General features: G+C 37.3%; 1 protein-coding gene and 1 pseudogene across 2 annotated transcripts in view; both read right to left on the reverse strand.

Moving 5' to 3' along the window:
* USH2A (usherin) overlaps positions 1–17,522 on the reverse strand; it is a 797,990-nt gene that overhangs the window by 565,660 nt on the left and 214,808 nt on the right. For both annotated transcript variants that reach the window (XM_015116260.3, XM_015116269.3), the window contains 3 exons: positions 10,372–10,530; positions 1,653–2,147; positions 342–611 (listed from right to left, as the gene is read on the reverse strand). In XM_015116260.3, the coding sequence (XP_014971746.3) occupies positions 342–611; positions 1,653–2,147; positions 10,372–10,530 (924 nt within the window). The remainder of the gene's footprint in view (positions 1–341; positions 612–1,652; positions 2,148–10,371; positions 10,531–17,522) is intronic.
* LOC106993550 (small ribosomal subunit protein mS40 pseudogene) lies at positions 2,784–4,336 on the reverse strand (annotated as a pseudogene).

The following is a 17,522-nucleotide window of genomic DNA, read 5'->3' on the forward strand; positions in this document are numbered from 1 at the left end:
TATGGAGCAAGATGAGACATGTGTCCAATCCACTTCAGGAGTGGAAACCAAATGCTATTTTTGACAAACATTCCCAAAAGACTATAACTATAGTTAAGCCATTTTCGCCCCATGAATTAATAACTAAAGCATTTACTTTTGCCCCCTAAAACTTACTGCAAGTACTTTATGACCTTGAGTTGTTTATGTAACAAACCCATATATACGAAAATTTTCCTTGGTCTATGGAAGTTTCTAACTCTTGCTTTTCAAAATGTACTTTAGCAGTACTTTGACTTTAATTTGAGGAAGCACTTGCATTCAGAGGTTTTAAAAGTAGAACTTAAAGCATTGGTATTTACCTGATTCTCCCGTTCTTTCTGAGACCCAGGCAGAAGACACACTTCCAGCCATATTCACAGCTAAGACTCTAAACTCATACTTGGTATATGGCTCCAAGCCAGTGATGGTTGTCATTGTTTGAGGAGGTTTTAATGCATTTTCATTGGCCGATTCTGCAAATGACTGAGGACTGAGCCAACCACTGCTCTGAAAAACTCGACTTTCCTCAGATGTGGTTTCTTTAGTAGATCTCAGTCTTCTCATGTATAGTTCATACCTTATAATTATTCCTAGAGAAATTAAATAGTGAATCTAGGTAACTCATCAGACAAAGGGGTTACTTTAGGGGTATGGTAGGGACAGGTCATTTAAAGAGTGCTGGATTTTCATTATCTTTCTAATTAGATTACTGTCAATTTCCTTAGCATTCAAAATGTAGTGATTTAGTAGTTTTGTAATCTAGATGATAGGTACATAGAAGACAACAAACTGATATGTAGATGAATGTATAAAATACTATTAAAGGCATATGCATGGGGAAAACAAACCAAAATGGACAACATATAGACAAAAAATAACTATACTTTATCATAGCTAAATTCAATCTTTTTTGGAATTAATGGTCATAATTTCTATTCAGAATGGTCAATTCTTTTGGGGAAATTGATCACTGTAGCTCCAGTCTGTATCCTTTCAAATTTGGAGGTTTTAATTTAACTTGTTTAACATAAGCCCTGTTTGCATAAATGTTATAGTCAATTTCTACCCAGTTTTATCAAATAACTTTACAAATCTAAAGAAAGATTTTGCTATAATACGTACATGATATAAATGATTAAAAATCTGTGAATTTGTGTCTGGCCTATATAACCAAGGGTTCAATTGTATGAATGCAAAAATTAACTTAATGGAGTCAGTTGGCTTATATACATATTTTTTGTATTATTTTATATCCTTTTCTTGCTTAGAAGAGAAAATGTATTGCTTGTGGGTGCCCTAACTTGTGACACAGTCAAATATAATGCATTTCATAAGTGAGTTTCAAATTATAAACATCATTTGTGTTATGGCAGATGTCATTAAGAGCAAAGATAATATTAGCCTTTTAAGGGGTAATTTAATTGAATGGAATTTGTTATTAGATTAGAAGAAATACACTTGTTCCACTAACCAGGACAAACACTATCTTATATCTTTAGAAACTGTTTCTTAATTATTATATTGTACAGTTATAAAAAGGAATACAATTGTCAAACTCCTAATTGCACAATTACAATAGATTCTCATTCATGTCTTGCCCAAGAAGGGGAATCTTGGCATTGGATTCTTACCATTTAATTCCATTGGTGGAGACCATTCTACGTGAAGTTCTGTAGAACTGATTTTCTGCACCTTAGGTGGACTCAGTCTTTGGGGAGGGGCCTGGGCTGTGGTCACGGTAATAGGCAAGCTGTGTAAACAGCCCCCGCTAGTACACGCCTGTACAGAAAAATAGTACTTGGCAAATGGAACCAGATTCCAGATGGTAGCTGAGGTTTCATGACCTTCATAGGAAACACATGGCTGACCACCAGCCAAAGGGACACAGGACAAAATATACTTCTCTATAGGACCAGATTGATTTGAGAGTGTTGTCCAGGTAAGTGTCACAGAGTCTGAGCCAACAGGAATGATATAACTTAAAGTCAAGTTTCCCTCTGGGACCCCTGGTTTTGTCCTGAAAGTGACAGTTACACTCCTTGTTGAACCATGCACATTGGTGGTCTCAATGTAATAGGAATATTTGGTATATGGTAACAGGTCAGTGTCTAAGAAGTATTGAACACCTGAAATGAAAAGAAAAAAAAAGTTACATTTCACAAGTTGGTGAAGAATCATTGCTAACTGCTTTCCTATCATATTATTTAATTACATAAACTATACCAATTTACTCTTTTGGTTAAGGATACATTTCATATTTTTAAAATTGAAATAATGTAAATACCAGTTGATTGCTTTTATTATTGAGTATAACATAAGAAAAGCGTCATTTGTAATAAAGAATATTTAGATGTTTGTTTTAGCTCTTGTTTTGCTTTTCATAATGTCTTTTTGTTAGAGGGTCTAAGAGAAAGTCCTTTCAGTTCTCCAAAACAGAAAAGTAACTATGTTTCCTCTATGTAACTGGTTTGCTTGTTAAACACTAAACACACCAGACCAAGGGTCAGTAAACTACCACCAAGGGGTAAATCTGTCACCTGACCAACATCTTGACTGGAAAATTTTCTTATTTTCTGACCTACAGAAATTATAAATGTTTATTGTCTTAAGCTGCTAAATTTTGGAGACATTTGTTATCAGCAATGAAGAATTTACACAACAGACGTTTCAGATAAGCAGGACTTCTATGCATGAAGGATTGTGAGGGCAGAGAGAACAGCTACAAAGAGGTTTTAAAAAAATAAGATAGGGAGTGGAGGTGATTAGGCACGTGACTGGAAATGCTTGCTCTCTAAGGACAGGAAACACATTGTAGGATTGTGAAACACACAAATGCCAGAGTGGCTGCTGCCTGCTCCCTGATGCGGCCGTTTGTATGGGAGATGGGAGCAGGGTTCCATTATGCAGGGGTGCCCTATAGCAATATGAAGGTCCCAGCACATTTATGTGCTTCCCCTTCCCCTTCCCTCCTTCCTTCCTTCCTTCCTTCCTTCCTTCCTTCCTTCCTTCCTTCCTTCCGTCCGTCCTTCGGTCCTTCCTTCCTTCCTTCTTTCCGACAGGAGATAGAACTTTATTGTGGAAAAGCTGAGTTCGCAAAAGACTGAAACAGCAACAATGTTTAGCCTAGCCCATCTATTTACAGTACATAGGGGTTGGGGTTTCCCATACACATATGTATTGCTCTCCCCTAGCCTAGATTTATCCCCATCAGCAACTTTCATTTCTTTCCATTGTCCACAAAAGACACAACTCTTCAGGTGATAACCTATCATGTAAACCTTGGCATTCTTTGTCACCCAGGCTGGAGTGCAGTAGCACAATCTCGGCTCACTGCAACCTCTGCCTCCAGGTTCAAGCGATCCTCCTGTCTCAGTCTCCCGAATAGAATAGCTGAGACTACAGGCGCCCACCACCATGCCTGGCTAATTTTTGTATTTTTTGCACCATTTTGCCTGGGCTGGTTTGAACCCATGGGCTCAAGTGATCCGCCCACCTCAGCCTCCCAAAGTGCTGGGATGAGAGACATGAGCCACCGCACCCGGCCTTTCTTCCCAATCTACAGCTCCTACCGAGCACTCTGGGGTCTGACTGCTCAGTGGAGGAGGCTTCCGCCGGTGTTGTGGGGGGCACCTTGGGCATTGACTCAGGTAGGGGCCACTGTCTTGTCAGAGATGACCCTGATAGAGCCGAGGAAGGTGAGACAGTTCTCTCTCTGGTGACTGTTTTCAGTTGTACCATGGGTCCCAGGGGTCGCCTGAGATCAGGGTAGGGGCTGGCAGAAGAGCACTCACAGTCCCATGAGAGGTACTGAAGTCAAGGTCCCAGGTTTCAATCTGGGGCATGTGGTACCTGAGGAGACCATGATCCCTGGCTTCCTGGATGGCCCGTGTCAATCCCATGTGCTGCTTTATGCAGATTCCTGTGTATGGAGCATGGAAGATGATAACCATGGACAAACTCTTCCAAGAGCACAACATGCAACTTGTGATCTCGGCAGATGGGGCAGGGATTCCCAGCAATTTTATTCCCGCAAATCTATGTATTTCGAGTCCACTGTAGGGGTATACCACCTTGTGATTGCCGTGGTAGTCAGCCCAGATATGGCAAGAACCTATCCCTCCTGGTATTCTTCTGATTCCAGGTATTTCCAGGGTTCATTCTTATAAGGGGAAATGGGAACTGGGGACAAAGAATCCTTCTCAGAGGGAGCTTTGGTGCCAAGAGTCTAGAGGGGAACCTGAACTCCCTGGGCACCTCGGAAGAGAGAAAGGTTAGGAAGTCGCCTCTGCAGGGGGTTTAATGTGGACGCCGCCATCTTGATGTAGCCCAGCGCAGGAATTTCTTGGTTTCTTGAACCAAGAAACCAAGGTGAGGGTGCGGTGTTGAGAGCAAGTGAGTCTACTATGGGACCTTCTGTGGCTGGGACAAAGTCACTCTTCCACCTCTGAGAGGGCTAAAGGGTGGATGTAGGAGATGGAAAAAAAAAAAAATCTCAGGAATTTCTCAGCAATAGCAAAAGCCTAGGGAAGACTAAAATAATAGTGTGTTCAGGAAGCCATGACCAAGCTGAGAATGAACACACGTTCACCAGCTTCATGCATCAGACATCGATGCCTTGAGGATGCCAAGGGTTAAGATCTGGCCAGCTACACCTTACAAATGAGACTGCATCCTCTAAAGGGCCTTCTGCAAATGGCCAGAGGGAAGCTGCCCTTCCCCAAATGTCATGGCCGTTGAGGGAGGGGAATAATTAAAGACTGAACAATACAAGGGAGTATGTGAATGAAAGATGGTTTTTTCATTCTATTGCATATGCCATTGCAAATTCTTCATGAAAATATGTTGAGTATTGTATTAGAGTACAATCAGGACATAGAAACCACAGAGTAATTTGTACAAGTAAAGTTTAAAGAATGATTGATTACAACATGGTTTTACTTCCTAAGTGGTACAGAAAACTCTAAAGAATATGGGAATAGAAGAGACAGGGGAAAGACACCATCCTTAGTGCTAAGGCAGAGCACCCAAAGAAGGACCATATTTGTCTCCTAGGGCTGAGACTCAGACTTTCTAGACAGCGTGCAGTTGTGGCTCATTGTTATTTCAATAAATATTTATTAGATTAGATTAAAGTTACCCTTATCCCACAATAAGGCTGTTGAAAATATTAACAAAATTTGAAAAATCACTGATGGCTAGAACAATGATGGAAAATAATCTATTTAACATGCCAAAAGCCAAAACCTAAAAGACAAAAATAAATTTCAGTGCTGAATATTCCAAAAGATTGTCTGGCTTAAATTGGAAGTTGGAAGACCTATAACCTGATGACAATTAAAAGAAGTACAGTACTTGCTGGATTTTTGTAGCAACTGAAAAATGGAATATAATCCTAATAGATCAGAGTGTATTATACAAGAGTATTTGTATTTCTTACTTAATAAGAAATTGGAATCAGATAGAATTAGGATGGAACTATGCATTTGTGTAGGAATATCATATAAGGCTATTTATAGTGTGAAATAAATAAAAGCATTTGAAAGGGTATGAATAGGATACCCATTAATGATATCATAACAAAAAAAAAATACTCAGGTAAAAAGAGCTCTTATCTCAAGGTAGTTGCTCTCCTTGGCTGGGGTACAGATCTTTAACTCTGAGTTTGAAAATTTGCTGTTACTACAGACTTCTGCATTTTCAGAGCAACATTTAAAATCCTTGGCTCAGCACTGATTTTTGATCTTGGCTGATACCCTCCCGGTTTGTAGCACTCCCCCAGTGTACCGCCTACCAAAGCTACATGGAACTGACCATGATTGCTGAATATATCTTATTTTCTCATATACTTCCATGTCTTTTAACACAAAATTTATTTCATGACAATCACTCTTCCTTAACTACAGTATCTGGCTAATTCAGCTTATATTCCTTCCTTACTGGAAAACTTTCAGTGGTTCTCAATCACCATCATTGCCACCACAGGTACAGTTACATTTCCTACACCTCCCACGCCACCCTGTGTTTTCTTAACACCCCAAGTTTACTCTGGTTCAACATTTATATATTTTATTGTTACTTTGGTTTATTTATATGTCTCCCCACTCCGTAAGGAGAACTATTCCTTTCGTCTTTGTATTTCTAGTGGCTGATACAGTTTCTGGTCAGGAATAAGCACTGATCAAAATTTTATTTATTAAACACATGAATGATTTTTCTATACATATCTGATCTATTGTTCCAGGAAATAATATAGTAGTCCCCTATTATCCACAGGAGATACATTCCAAGATCTTCTGTGGATTCCTAAAACCACAAATAGTACTAAACCATATATATATACACACACATACATATATATACACACACTACTCTTTTTCTTATACATACATATATATGATAAAGTTTAATTTATGTTAGGCAGAGTAAGAGACTAACAACAGTAACTAAAAATAAATATAGAACAATTCTAACAATATACCACAATAATAGTTATATGAATATGGTCTTTCTCTCTCTCTCTCAAAACATCTTATTGTACTGTAGACTCACCTATTTTTGGAGCATTGCTGACCATGGGTAACAAACTGCAGAAAACAAAACCATGGATAAGGGGAAACTACTGCATTAAGAATATTAAGAGCCTTATAAAAACAATTGTCTGTCATCTTCTCTTCTGTTTTCTCATCCTGTCTCTATATCTTATGTTTCTTCATTTATTCCTCTCAGAGGTAACTGAACCATCTTACCACTTGTTACATTGATCCCTTGATGTAGTATGCGCTTATAAATTATAATATTAAAGATGGAAATGAATAAGGGTAGAAATGAAGTCTCCGGGCTCATTAAAATATTTGGTTGTCTAAAACTCTAAACTTAAACTATGTTAATATCTATAGGTGATAGAAATCATTGTCACATGTAAAAGTAATCATCCTCTAGTTTCCAGTGGAAGGATTTCTCTAAAGAGACGTTTAAGGACTATATCCCCACTCATGGCATCCCAAATGAGGAACAACTCATCTGACTGTGAATCTAGGGAGTCAGGGGGTAGGGAGCAAATTATATTCAGATCAACCCATTGCTTTTTCTCTCTTCTAATTTGTCTTCCTGCAGGAAAAAGGATATAGTCTCTAATCTGACTTTCATCAGTAATGAAGATCATTTTTATTTTTAAATTTGATCTGCCTACTATGTCTAATGCTCCTTTGATTCCAAACTCAAATAGGAACAACACCAAAAAACAGTATGAGTCACTATCCACTCCCTAAACCTGCAACAGTAACACAAGAGTGCTATTTCCTCCAATAACTGTTCACTCCCATTCCATGACACGTAAGATACCTATGTGCAACCCAGAAGGGGGCTACAATAGAGATACTGTTAGGGATGATTATGTATGATCAGCCAAAGTGCTAGCTTGACCTCTACCTTAAATAAAACGTAAAGATATACCTTGTTTTTTAAAGTTAATTATTCACAACCTTTAAAATTATTCACCATTGTTTGCATGCTATTACTAATAACAAATAATTTGAAAGCTTTAAAGATGGTACACCAGTATATCATGATCCTAGGAAGAAAAGTATGTCTTAGAGAATCCCATAGCACATTAGGCCAGCCAGAAAAAGTTTCCATTCTAAAAAAAAATTCTATAAAGGTCTCAAACAAACTGTCAAACTTGCTTGGAAGACAACACCATTAATTTTCTTTGAAAAGTTCAATGATTCTCCACCTATAATTCCTAATGCCTTGATTTAACCCAAAGATTTGTGTTCATCCAGCTGAATATAAGTAGTGTTTCCTTTACATGTTACACATGCTAGCCATGCACTAGAAATAGAGTAATAAACATGAGGCTATTATTAGAATGATACAAAGTTCTGACAGTGTTAACCAATTGTTCTTACTGTTCAAATGCCATCATGCAGATAATTTTCACATCATTAATTACAGTGATTGTCAAGAAATGCCAGAAGTGGCATTTTTTAATGAAAAATATGGTTTTAGGAAATAATACCTTGTTTAATAGGATTATATAAATGTCTGATTAGTGAATGAATACACATTTATCATGTAAGAAACTGTTATTTGGATTCCATATTAGTGCAATTGTCAAAACAGCCAGTGTTGTAATAACACGTGATGTTCTATAAAATAGATCACAATATGTTACTATGGAAATCATGCCTCTGGCTTGAATAATATCATTGATAGTTTTAAGTTTAATTTTTCTATTGCATTAAGCTGTATGGAAAATAGGGTGACCCTAATTCACAACTTCAGAAATAACTCAACCAGTGGTACTGTCATTTCAAAATCATTTTCAATATTTTTATAACTCCTCTCTTTCTCTGTCACAAAAGTTTAAGTTTCAGGACACCTGGATCATGCTGATATTTGGAAGAAAATAAACATTTTAGTAGCAGGTTTTTAGGATACTTTGCCAACATGGCAGATGTAGACAGATGTTCATTTCCCTTTGCAATCTGCATCATGAAGTTCAGAGTTTCCATTAACTTTAAACAAGACTTGGAATATTGAAGAGAAATGTAGGGCCAAGAGAAAGGGATGGACATAAGAAGCTAAATTCCAGTCATATGAATTAGGTGCAAAATGAAACCCAGTATAATGCATACAAAATAAAACTCTGTGCGATGCTGGAGTTTTAAAGTCAATTAAAATGTTAAAACAAGGCATCTTCCTAACCATTTTAAGGAAGGTTACGGAATTTCAGTGTTTCGACATAGCTTTATACAGTTCTCTAACTAATTAAGCATGTTTAAAGTCGAATTTGGAAAACTGTGTATTAAATGAAGAGAACAAAATAGAAACTTGAATTGGAATTGCTGTTCCGAGGTTTCTTAAACTAGTGTGTAGCTAAACATGGCTAGAAGCAAAAATCAGAGAAGACAGAGCTGGAATAATGTAAAAATTTCTGTTTTTTCATTCTGTCTTTAGGGAAACTGTATCTAAAACATCTGAGTAAATTTTTTTTAAGTCAATGAATTCTAATAATTTGATTTCTATAAGCTTCTTTAAAATCTTCATAAAAGTTACAAAGGCAAAGATAGGCTTGATGGCTTGTTTATATCCTTCCTCTTTCAAATGTTTATGTTGCTGTGTTCTATCTCTGTGGAAATAGCAATGTGTGTATTAAATTACACTATTTGCTTGAGTGTCAGTACTCCACTTCCAGATTTAATAGTTCTTTAACCTGAGAATTAAAAAACTTGAATTCATTATAATAGAAATAGCTGATAAATTTTCTATAATATTTACAATTAGAGAAAACTAGATCTATTTATTATGTCTTCCAGTATTTATAAATTAAAATGGTATAATTCTCAGATTATTTTAATAACTTTTAATTACTTTAAACCAGTGGTCCCCAACTTTTTTGGCACGAGGGACCGGTTTCATGGAAAACAGTTTTTCCATGGACCAAGGATGGGGTGGTGAGGAGGGATGATTTTGGCATGATTCAAGTGCATTATATTTATTATTAGATTCTCATGAGGGCGCAACCTAGATCCCTCGCATGCACAGTTCATAATAGGATTCGTGCTCCTATGAGAATCTAATGCCGCTGCTGAACTGACAGGGGCTCAGGGGGTAATGTTGCTGGCCTGCTGCTCACCTCCTGCTATATGGCCCTGTTTCTAACAGGTCATGGACCAGTACCTGTCCACAGCCTGGGGACTGGGGACCCCTGCCTTAAACAATATGTCATGAACATTTTCCATTTATTGATATGTGAACTAAGATATCAGTTTATTGCTATCACAGCCTATAATTTATTTAACAATGTACCAGGATTCTGTTATGCCATATACTATAATCTACTGAAACACTGGTGAACATCTGAATCATTTGCAATATTTTGATATTACAAATAGTATAGGTATAGAAATCTTGTGTGTCCACTTATGACTATTCACCTGAGAAAAACTTCCTAAAGTAGGTTTGCTAAGTCAAATGTTATGTTAAAAGGAAAGATTTTCCATAGATTTTAACAAATTATTGTACATGAAAAGTTGTACTAATGAACTCACACAGACACTTCAGCAGTTTATAAAAGTTCCAGCTTCCCCACATTCCCATCAATTCTTGATGGGGTCATTTTTTTTCATCTTTGAGAATTTGATAAGCATTAGTATTTATCAGATATTAAGCGTCTCATTTTTATTGTATTTCTTTGATTCCTAGTGAAATTTGTAATTCTCTCTCTGTTTGAAACACTCTGTGCCAGACAAAGGAAACCACAACAGCATTTATCCTCAATGTCAAAGAACTTAACTAATGTGTCATTTCTCCGAATACTTATTTCTATTACCAAACCCTTAAACTCACTGTATGGGTATTGATCCTCTGTTGTGTAGATTTCAAAACCATCCCTGAGTAAACTGTAAGTAAGCCAGTGAGCATTTGGAGAATCAGGTGGACTCCAGGAGAGATTGATAGCAGAAGAACTTTGAACTTGTCCTCTGGGCGGAGGTTGCTGGAATGGAGCTAAATTACAATGAAGAGAGCATTTATTAGCAAAGCAATCAATAAACAGAAAAGCAAACTGAAGTAAGATATCCAGCAAAGAGGCCTTTCTCATTCAGGATTACTTTATCAAGAAGACATGTGGTTTAGCAAGACATTAATAAACAAAGGGTTCATGAGTTCTCTAAAACAAAGCTTTTTATTCAAAAACATAAAAACAACTTTTTAGGTCAAAGCATCTGGCATAAATATAGATGGGGGTAAAAAACCACAATAGTTTACATTAAGCATTTCTTTCTTTGCCTTTTTTTTTTTTTTTTGAGAAACCATCCAAGGATGTATAACATATATTTTTTTTACACAGTTAATTTAAAGTTGACATAAGTTCCACTGAAACTTGAAATTTAAGTAGCATAATCTTTGGATTTTTGAGCGGAAGCTTTCCATTCCATTAAGCACAATGCTTTATCTTGCTTCAGAGAGCACAGTGTAAAAGAAAGAATAATATTTGGTGATATAAATAGCTATGGATGTTAAATAATCTAAATATTATCAAGAAACAATTCGAATATACTATATGAATGTACCATCATCTGTTAGAGGTGTTTTTAAGATGTGATATGATTGCTTATCAGGCACATAAAAAATAAGAACATTCATCTAACTACTTAAGTGACGTTTTCCATAATACAAATATATACCATGAAAACACTGTATTCTGTCACTGTAAATTTTCCTTAGTCTCCCTGCTTTTGAGAGTGAGTTTTCTTCTTTTCTTCCCCAGAATACACAAACGTAAAGGAGAAAAACAACAGCGAAATATTTTTAAGGATAATCAACCACCAGTTTATGCACTACTTTCTAGTTTAAACAAGATGCACAATCCCCCATCCATTTAAAGAAGCACAACTTAATCAAAAATTCTCATTAAATAAGATGTCAAGGGTACAGGTTGCTGTGTTACCTTACTTTTAAACCATTAATATTTTTGTTTTAAGAAATATGTAAATATAGTGTACAGAAAAGAATCCATTAATTTTTTTATATGAAATATCTACAGTCATTAGAAGCCTCACTAAAAGAAAGCACACTTAAAAAAAGTAACTTGGGGAGAGCTTTCAAAAGGGTGGGAAGTACTTTCAAAAGGGTGGGCAAAAGAGATGGTGCAGTACTCTCAGGTATGGAAACTGCAGAGCTTTTTCGCTATTTATGTCAGGGTTTCTCAAGCCAACCCTGAACCCTGGGTCTAATGATTCACTGGGAAGACTCAAGGACTCATCATATAGTCCTACTCATGGCTAAAATTTATTACAATGAAAGGTTACAGAATTCATCAACAAAGGGAAAAGGCATATCAATGAAGTCCAGGGGAAACCAAGCACAAGCCTCTAAGAATTCTCTTCCAGTAGAGATAGAACAGGCCTAATTCCCCCAGCAATGCATTATGAAAATGTGTGTAATGTGTTGCCAGTCAGGGAAGCTCCTTAGAAACTCATTGCACAGGGTTTTTATTGGGGGCTGTTCATATGAGCAGCCTCTGTCTGGCATTTACCCAAATTTAAGACCCCCACAAGGAAAGCAGGTGTTAAGCCTAAACCATACTTTGTACAAATGTTTAAGTGCAGTGGTTCTCTCTTATCAGTTCTGGGGATAATGTGGATCCAGATGCCAGCCAAAGGCCAGCTTTGTAAGCAGGTCTTTCTAAAAATAAGCAGTCAGGCTTGCTATGTTAACTCTTCTCTGCACACTGTCTCTAGCTTAAATGGGGACAGAACTCAGGGACAGAAAGGACTGTATGAAGAGCATCACCTGACAGGAGCTATGACCACTCATGGAGGGATGCAGTTAGCTTGAGGCTGCTTCTACGTGGACACAGGGAGTGGGGAATTAAATATATGACTTCCTTTTCCACCTGCCCTCCAGATGTTTGGTGTGTCCCTCCTAGCAGCTGAAATCAACTAACTAAAAGCCAGAGGGCAATGGAGGCTGCTGATGCATACAATCTTGGAGGACAGAGCAAAGTGGAAAAGTAGAGAACAGTAAAATGAAGTTATTCTGCAAACTAGGCAAAGACTTCCACCTCAGAGCTATTGCTAATTCACCAGGACCCATGAGTGATGAACTCTTGTTTAACAGATATAATATATGAACTCTGTCTAAAAGATATAATATAATCAAATTGTTACGGATTTCAAGAGCACTTTGATTTTTATACACTACACACACACACACACACACACACACACACACACACACACACACATGTTTTTGTCCATGGTTCCTGGCTCATAACTTCCACAGCCCTTGTTAGTTCCTTGGTGACTAACACAGTAAGCATGTCTTTTGTTGAAGTATTGGTGTTTTGTCCAGGGGTCCTGAAGCAGCTTCAGAGGAATTTAAAAGCAATACGGGTGAAGGACAGTCTTCTGTTACAATACTGGGGAGCTTTAGGCTTCAGAAGTAGGCCTCAGAAAATAGGGTCTATCTCTGTTCTGTTCTGCTTCTACCTGTTCCTTTTTCTCCCCAAGGCAGGCCACAGAAACTAAAAATATACTCTAATCTTCCTCCACCTTTCTGTCTTAGAGCCAGCCATAAGGAAATTCTCTGACCTACCTTGTCTGATTTTGGGTTATGAGACCCTCATTTTTGAAGGGGTCTTGTGCCATACCCTGGAGGAATGAATGCTGCAGAGAGAGGCCAAGAAGACTCTGAATAGGCAGCTTTGCTGGGTTTCCCCACTCAGTAGAATAGTATGAAATCATACTCCCTTTTTCTTTAAATCACATTTCTACATATCTGTCCATGTGTTGAAGGCCAAAAGAATGAGGGTCATGATCAACTCAGTATACCACTGGAGGCTATATGAGTAAACAGCAAGTTCCCATGAAAGCAGGATGTTGGCAAACTGACAAACTGTATCTCCACCCAGAAGGAATGCTGAGGGCAGTCACAACACAGGCACAAGTGTTTCTTGTGATTAGGCAAATCTGAAGCCTGTTAGTAATAATATGAACCTGTGATCAATCAAGCAGCTGACCAAACATTACCTCCTCCCCCCTGCTCTTTCTACCCAATAAATACAAAGGGCTGTGGAAGCTCAGGCAGCTGCCCTTGCTCACGAGAAGCAGGGATCCCCTTCTTCCCATGTTACCCTTCCTTTGAAATACTTTTGTTTATAGTTTTCATTTCTGTATTCATCCCCCTTAGTTCAGTCTTGTAATGATGGTCTCAAGTAGTAACGGTAGTAACTGTCGTAGTGATGGTCTCAAGTGGTAATTGTGGTAGTCTGCCACATCCATGCTTCAGTCATGCTTATCCAATGAAGTTGCTATAAAGGGTCGAGGCAGGCAGATCATGAGGTCAGAAGATCGAGACCATCCTGGCCAACAAGGTGAAACCCCAACTGTACTAAAAATACAAAAATTAGCCAGGCATCATGGCATGCACCTGTAATCCCAGCTACTCAGGAGGCTGAGGCAGGAGAATCGCTTGAACCTGGGAGTCAGATGTTGTAGTGACCCAAGATCGCCACTGCACTCCAGCCTGGCAACAGAGAGAGACTCTGTCTCAAAAAAAAAAAACAAAAAAAAAAAAAAACGGGTCCAAGAGGCCATGGTTTTGGGGCAGGGGGATGGTGGAGGTACAGGGAGAGCTCCAGGTAGTTAAACGCGTGCAAGTTCCTGGAAGGTGGGACACCTAGGGAGAACATGGAAGCTCTGCTCCCCTTTCCACGTGTCTTGTCCTATGCATTGCTTCATCTGTATCCTTTGTAATATCCTGTATCATAAATCAGTAAAAATAAGTGTTTCCTGAGCTCTGTGAGCTGATCTGCCAAATTAATTGAACCCAAGGAGGGAGTCACAGCCACCCCAATCTATAGCCAGGGGGTTACAAGCACAGGCAAAATAACCTGGAGCTTGTGAGTGGTGTTAGAAGTTGTGGGCAGCCTTGGGAACTGAGCCCTCACCTGTGGAATCTGCCACTACTTCCAGGTATATAGTGCAAGAGTTGAACTGGGTTGCAGGATATTAATGCTGCAGAATTGCTTGTTCACCAAAGTAGTCTATGTTGATAGTGGTGTGAGAACAGAGGGGGGGAAAAGTTGTTTTATTCTACACAGCACTGAATGTAAAATATATAAAATTCCATGTATTATGAATAGGCTTCCTAAAGACAAAGTCTGATCCTAAGGCAGACAATATTTATATCATATGTTTTAAAATATTCAAACTAGATATATGCTCATTGCTCTCCTTTTGTCTTTTTCTTCTTTGGAATTTGCATTGTTCTATTAACATTCCAACAGTCTATATGCCTATTTAGACATAGGAAAAGAGTAGCAACAATCTCATAATGACACATGAGAAAAGAATTATTTCCGAATAGCACCTTACATTTTTGAATTCATGGATTTTGCATATTTGATATGGTCACGTTGATCGGTTGAACACTGACAATGCATTTGACCCTTTCAGTGGATTTTAATTTAGGGTTTGAAATCCTGTTGTTCTTGGTGGAGCCACAAATATCATAAACTGCCTCATTTATGGCACTCTCAAACAACCTTGCAATTCATGGCAATTTAACATTTTTTAGTGAATATTAGTGATTTCATCTAAAACTCTGCATGCTATCAGGAACACAACAGATTTCAGAGTTAGAGCAATCAAAACTGACCTTCAGATGATTTTCTAAGGCAGCAAAATGCTTTGGGGATGAATGAAAATGAAAGAGAGAGAGATGTTTCACTCCCATGTCAAAGGGTGTAGAAAATGATTTGCATTACATGAAAATTTCCTTGGCAACAAAAGTTCTTCACACACATAGGCTCTTTCCAAACATTTAAGCTGATTACTTGCTATGACCATGTCAGCCACAATCTTGTCTGACTCCACAGCATAAATAAATAGTACCTCTTTGGTATTTAAATTGAAATTTTCTTAAACCAGAAGGTTTAGATGACTTACCAACACTTTTGAGAATATTATTACATCTTGGGCATGAGAAAACTTGACCCTTTATGTGCTTGAAGTAGAATTCCTAGAAAATGTTCACATATTCATTCAATCAAAATTGCCAAGAATGCTATTTGCATATGCCAGACTCCCTTTTATGGAATGAGAGTATAATACTGTGACTAGATCCATCTCTTTGGGAACCACGAGCTTGAATCTCCAGCTTTGGAACTTTGGTAGTTATATTATTATCGTCAAATATTGATTGGACGCTCTGAGCCTTTTCTCATTTATATTAGGAGAACGATAATGTCTCCCTGTCAAGGTTATTTTGAAGATAAGGGGTGTGTGTGTATGTATGCACATATGTATGTAGGGGTGTGTGTGTGTATGTGTGTATAAAGTAGTTGCTCAATAAATATCACCTTTATTTCCTCTACCCTCCAGTAGGTTGGAAGGCATCCTTGATTCTTACATCCCAAGAATTATAAATGGCTTATTTGGCAATAAATGCGCACAGATAATATATACTAATGGGAAAATTACTTCTATCTTAGTATCCTAATAGAAAAGTGATCACACACGGATCCTGCATGAAACTCATGAGACACTGGAGAGCACATGGCTAAGCATGAAAGGAACAGTGAATAGAAATAACATTGCAGAATTATACTATAGGTTTCCTGGAAACACACAGAAAACAGATAATGTACAAATCTTCATCTCCTTGGTTAAATTTTTATGCATTATAAGTGAAATTGCTTTCTTAATTTCTTTTTCAGATCATTCATTGCTGGCATATAGAAACACAACTAATTTTGTGTGTTGATTTTGTAACATAGAACATTGCTGAATTTGTTTACTAGCTCTAGTAGCTTTCTTGTGAATTCATTTGGATTTTCGACATATAGAATCATATCATCTACAAGTAAAGAACATCAACTTTCTAATTTGGGAGACTTTTGCTTACTTTTTCTTGATTACCTGCTCTGGCTAATATGTGGACATTTTTGTATTATGTCCGATCTTAGATCTCAGTCTTTCATTTTTGAATATGATGTTAGCTATAGGGTCAACTGCATTTTTGCAGAGATGCTTGGGTAATTCAATGGGGAAAGGATAGCAATTTCAACAAATGTTAATGGAACATTTGGATATCTATGTGTCAAAAAATAAAAATGAAATAAAAAGCTTAGATGCTTAACTCATACCATGTATAAAACTCATTCAAATTATTTCATGGATCTAAATGTAAAAGTTTAAGTATAAAACTTTAAAATAATAAAGGAGAATTTTTTTTTTTTACATTGAGTCAGCCCAAAATTTCTGAGATAGGACACAAAAACATGACCCATAAAGGAAAATCTTAGTAAATTGACTTCATGAAAGGTAAAAGCTTTTGCTCTTTAAAGTATACCATTAAGAAAATGAAAACCAAATCCACAGAATGGGACAACTATTTGCAAGTTGTATCCCAAATTAATAAGGAATTCTTTAACTCAGTAAGAGGACTAACAACTCAACTAAAATACAGGCACAATATTTGAAAGATACTTTGCCAAAAATCACATGAATGACAATACACATGAAAAGATGTTCAACATTAGTCACCAGGAAAAATGCAAACTAAAACCACAACGAGATACCACTACACACTCACTGAATGGCTATAATGAAATAGAGTCAATGCCAAATGTTGCTGAGGCCGTAGAGTAACTGGACCTCTTACAAATTGCTAATGTAAATGTAAAACGATACAGCCGTGTTGGAAAATAATTTGGCAGTTCCTTAAAACATTAAAAATATATTCAGTATACAAACCAGCCTTTTTATTCTCAGGATGTAAAGAGATATAAAGACGAATGTCCACACAGACACTTGTAACCATATGTTCATGGATGCATTATTCATAATAGACCAATACTGAGAACAATCTATGCATCAGCTGATCAATGGATAAACAAAATATAGTATATCCAGAAAATACTACTCAGTAATTAAAAGAATCTACTGAGACATGCAACCATGTGATTGAACCTCAAAAACATTTTGTTAAGA

The sequence above is a fragment of the Macaca mulatta genome, chromosome 1 (genome assembly GCF_049350105.2).
Source record: "Macaca mulatta isolate MMU2019108-1 chromosome 1, T2T-MMU8v2.0, whole genome shotgun sequence".
Classification (NCBI taxonomy): Eukaryota; Metazoa; Chordata; class Mammalia; order Primates; family Cercopithecidae; genus Macaca; species Macaca mulatta.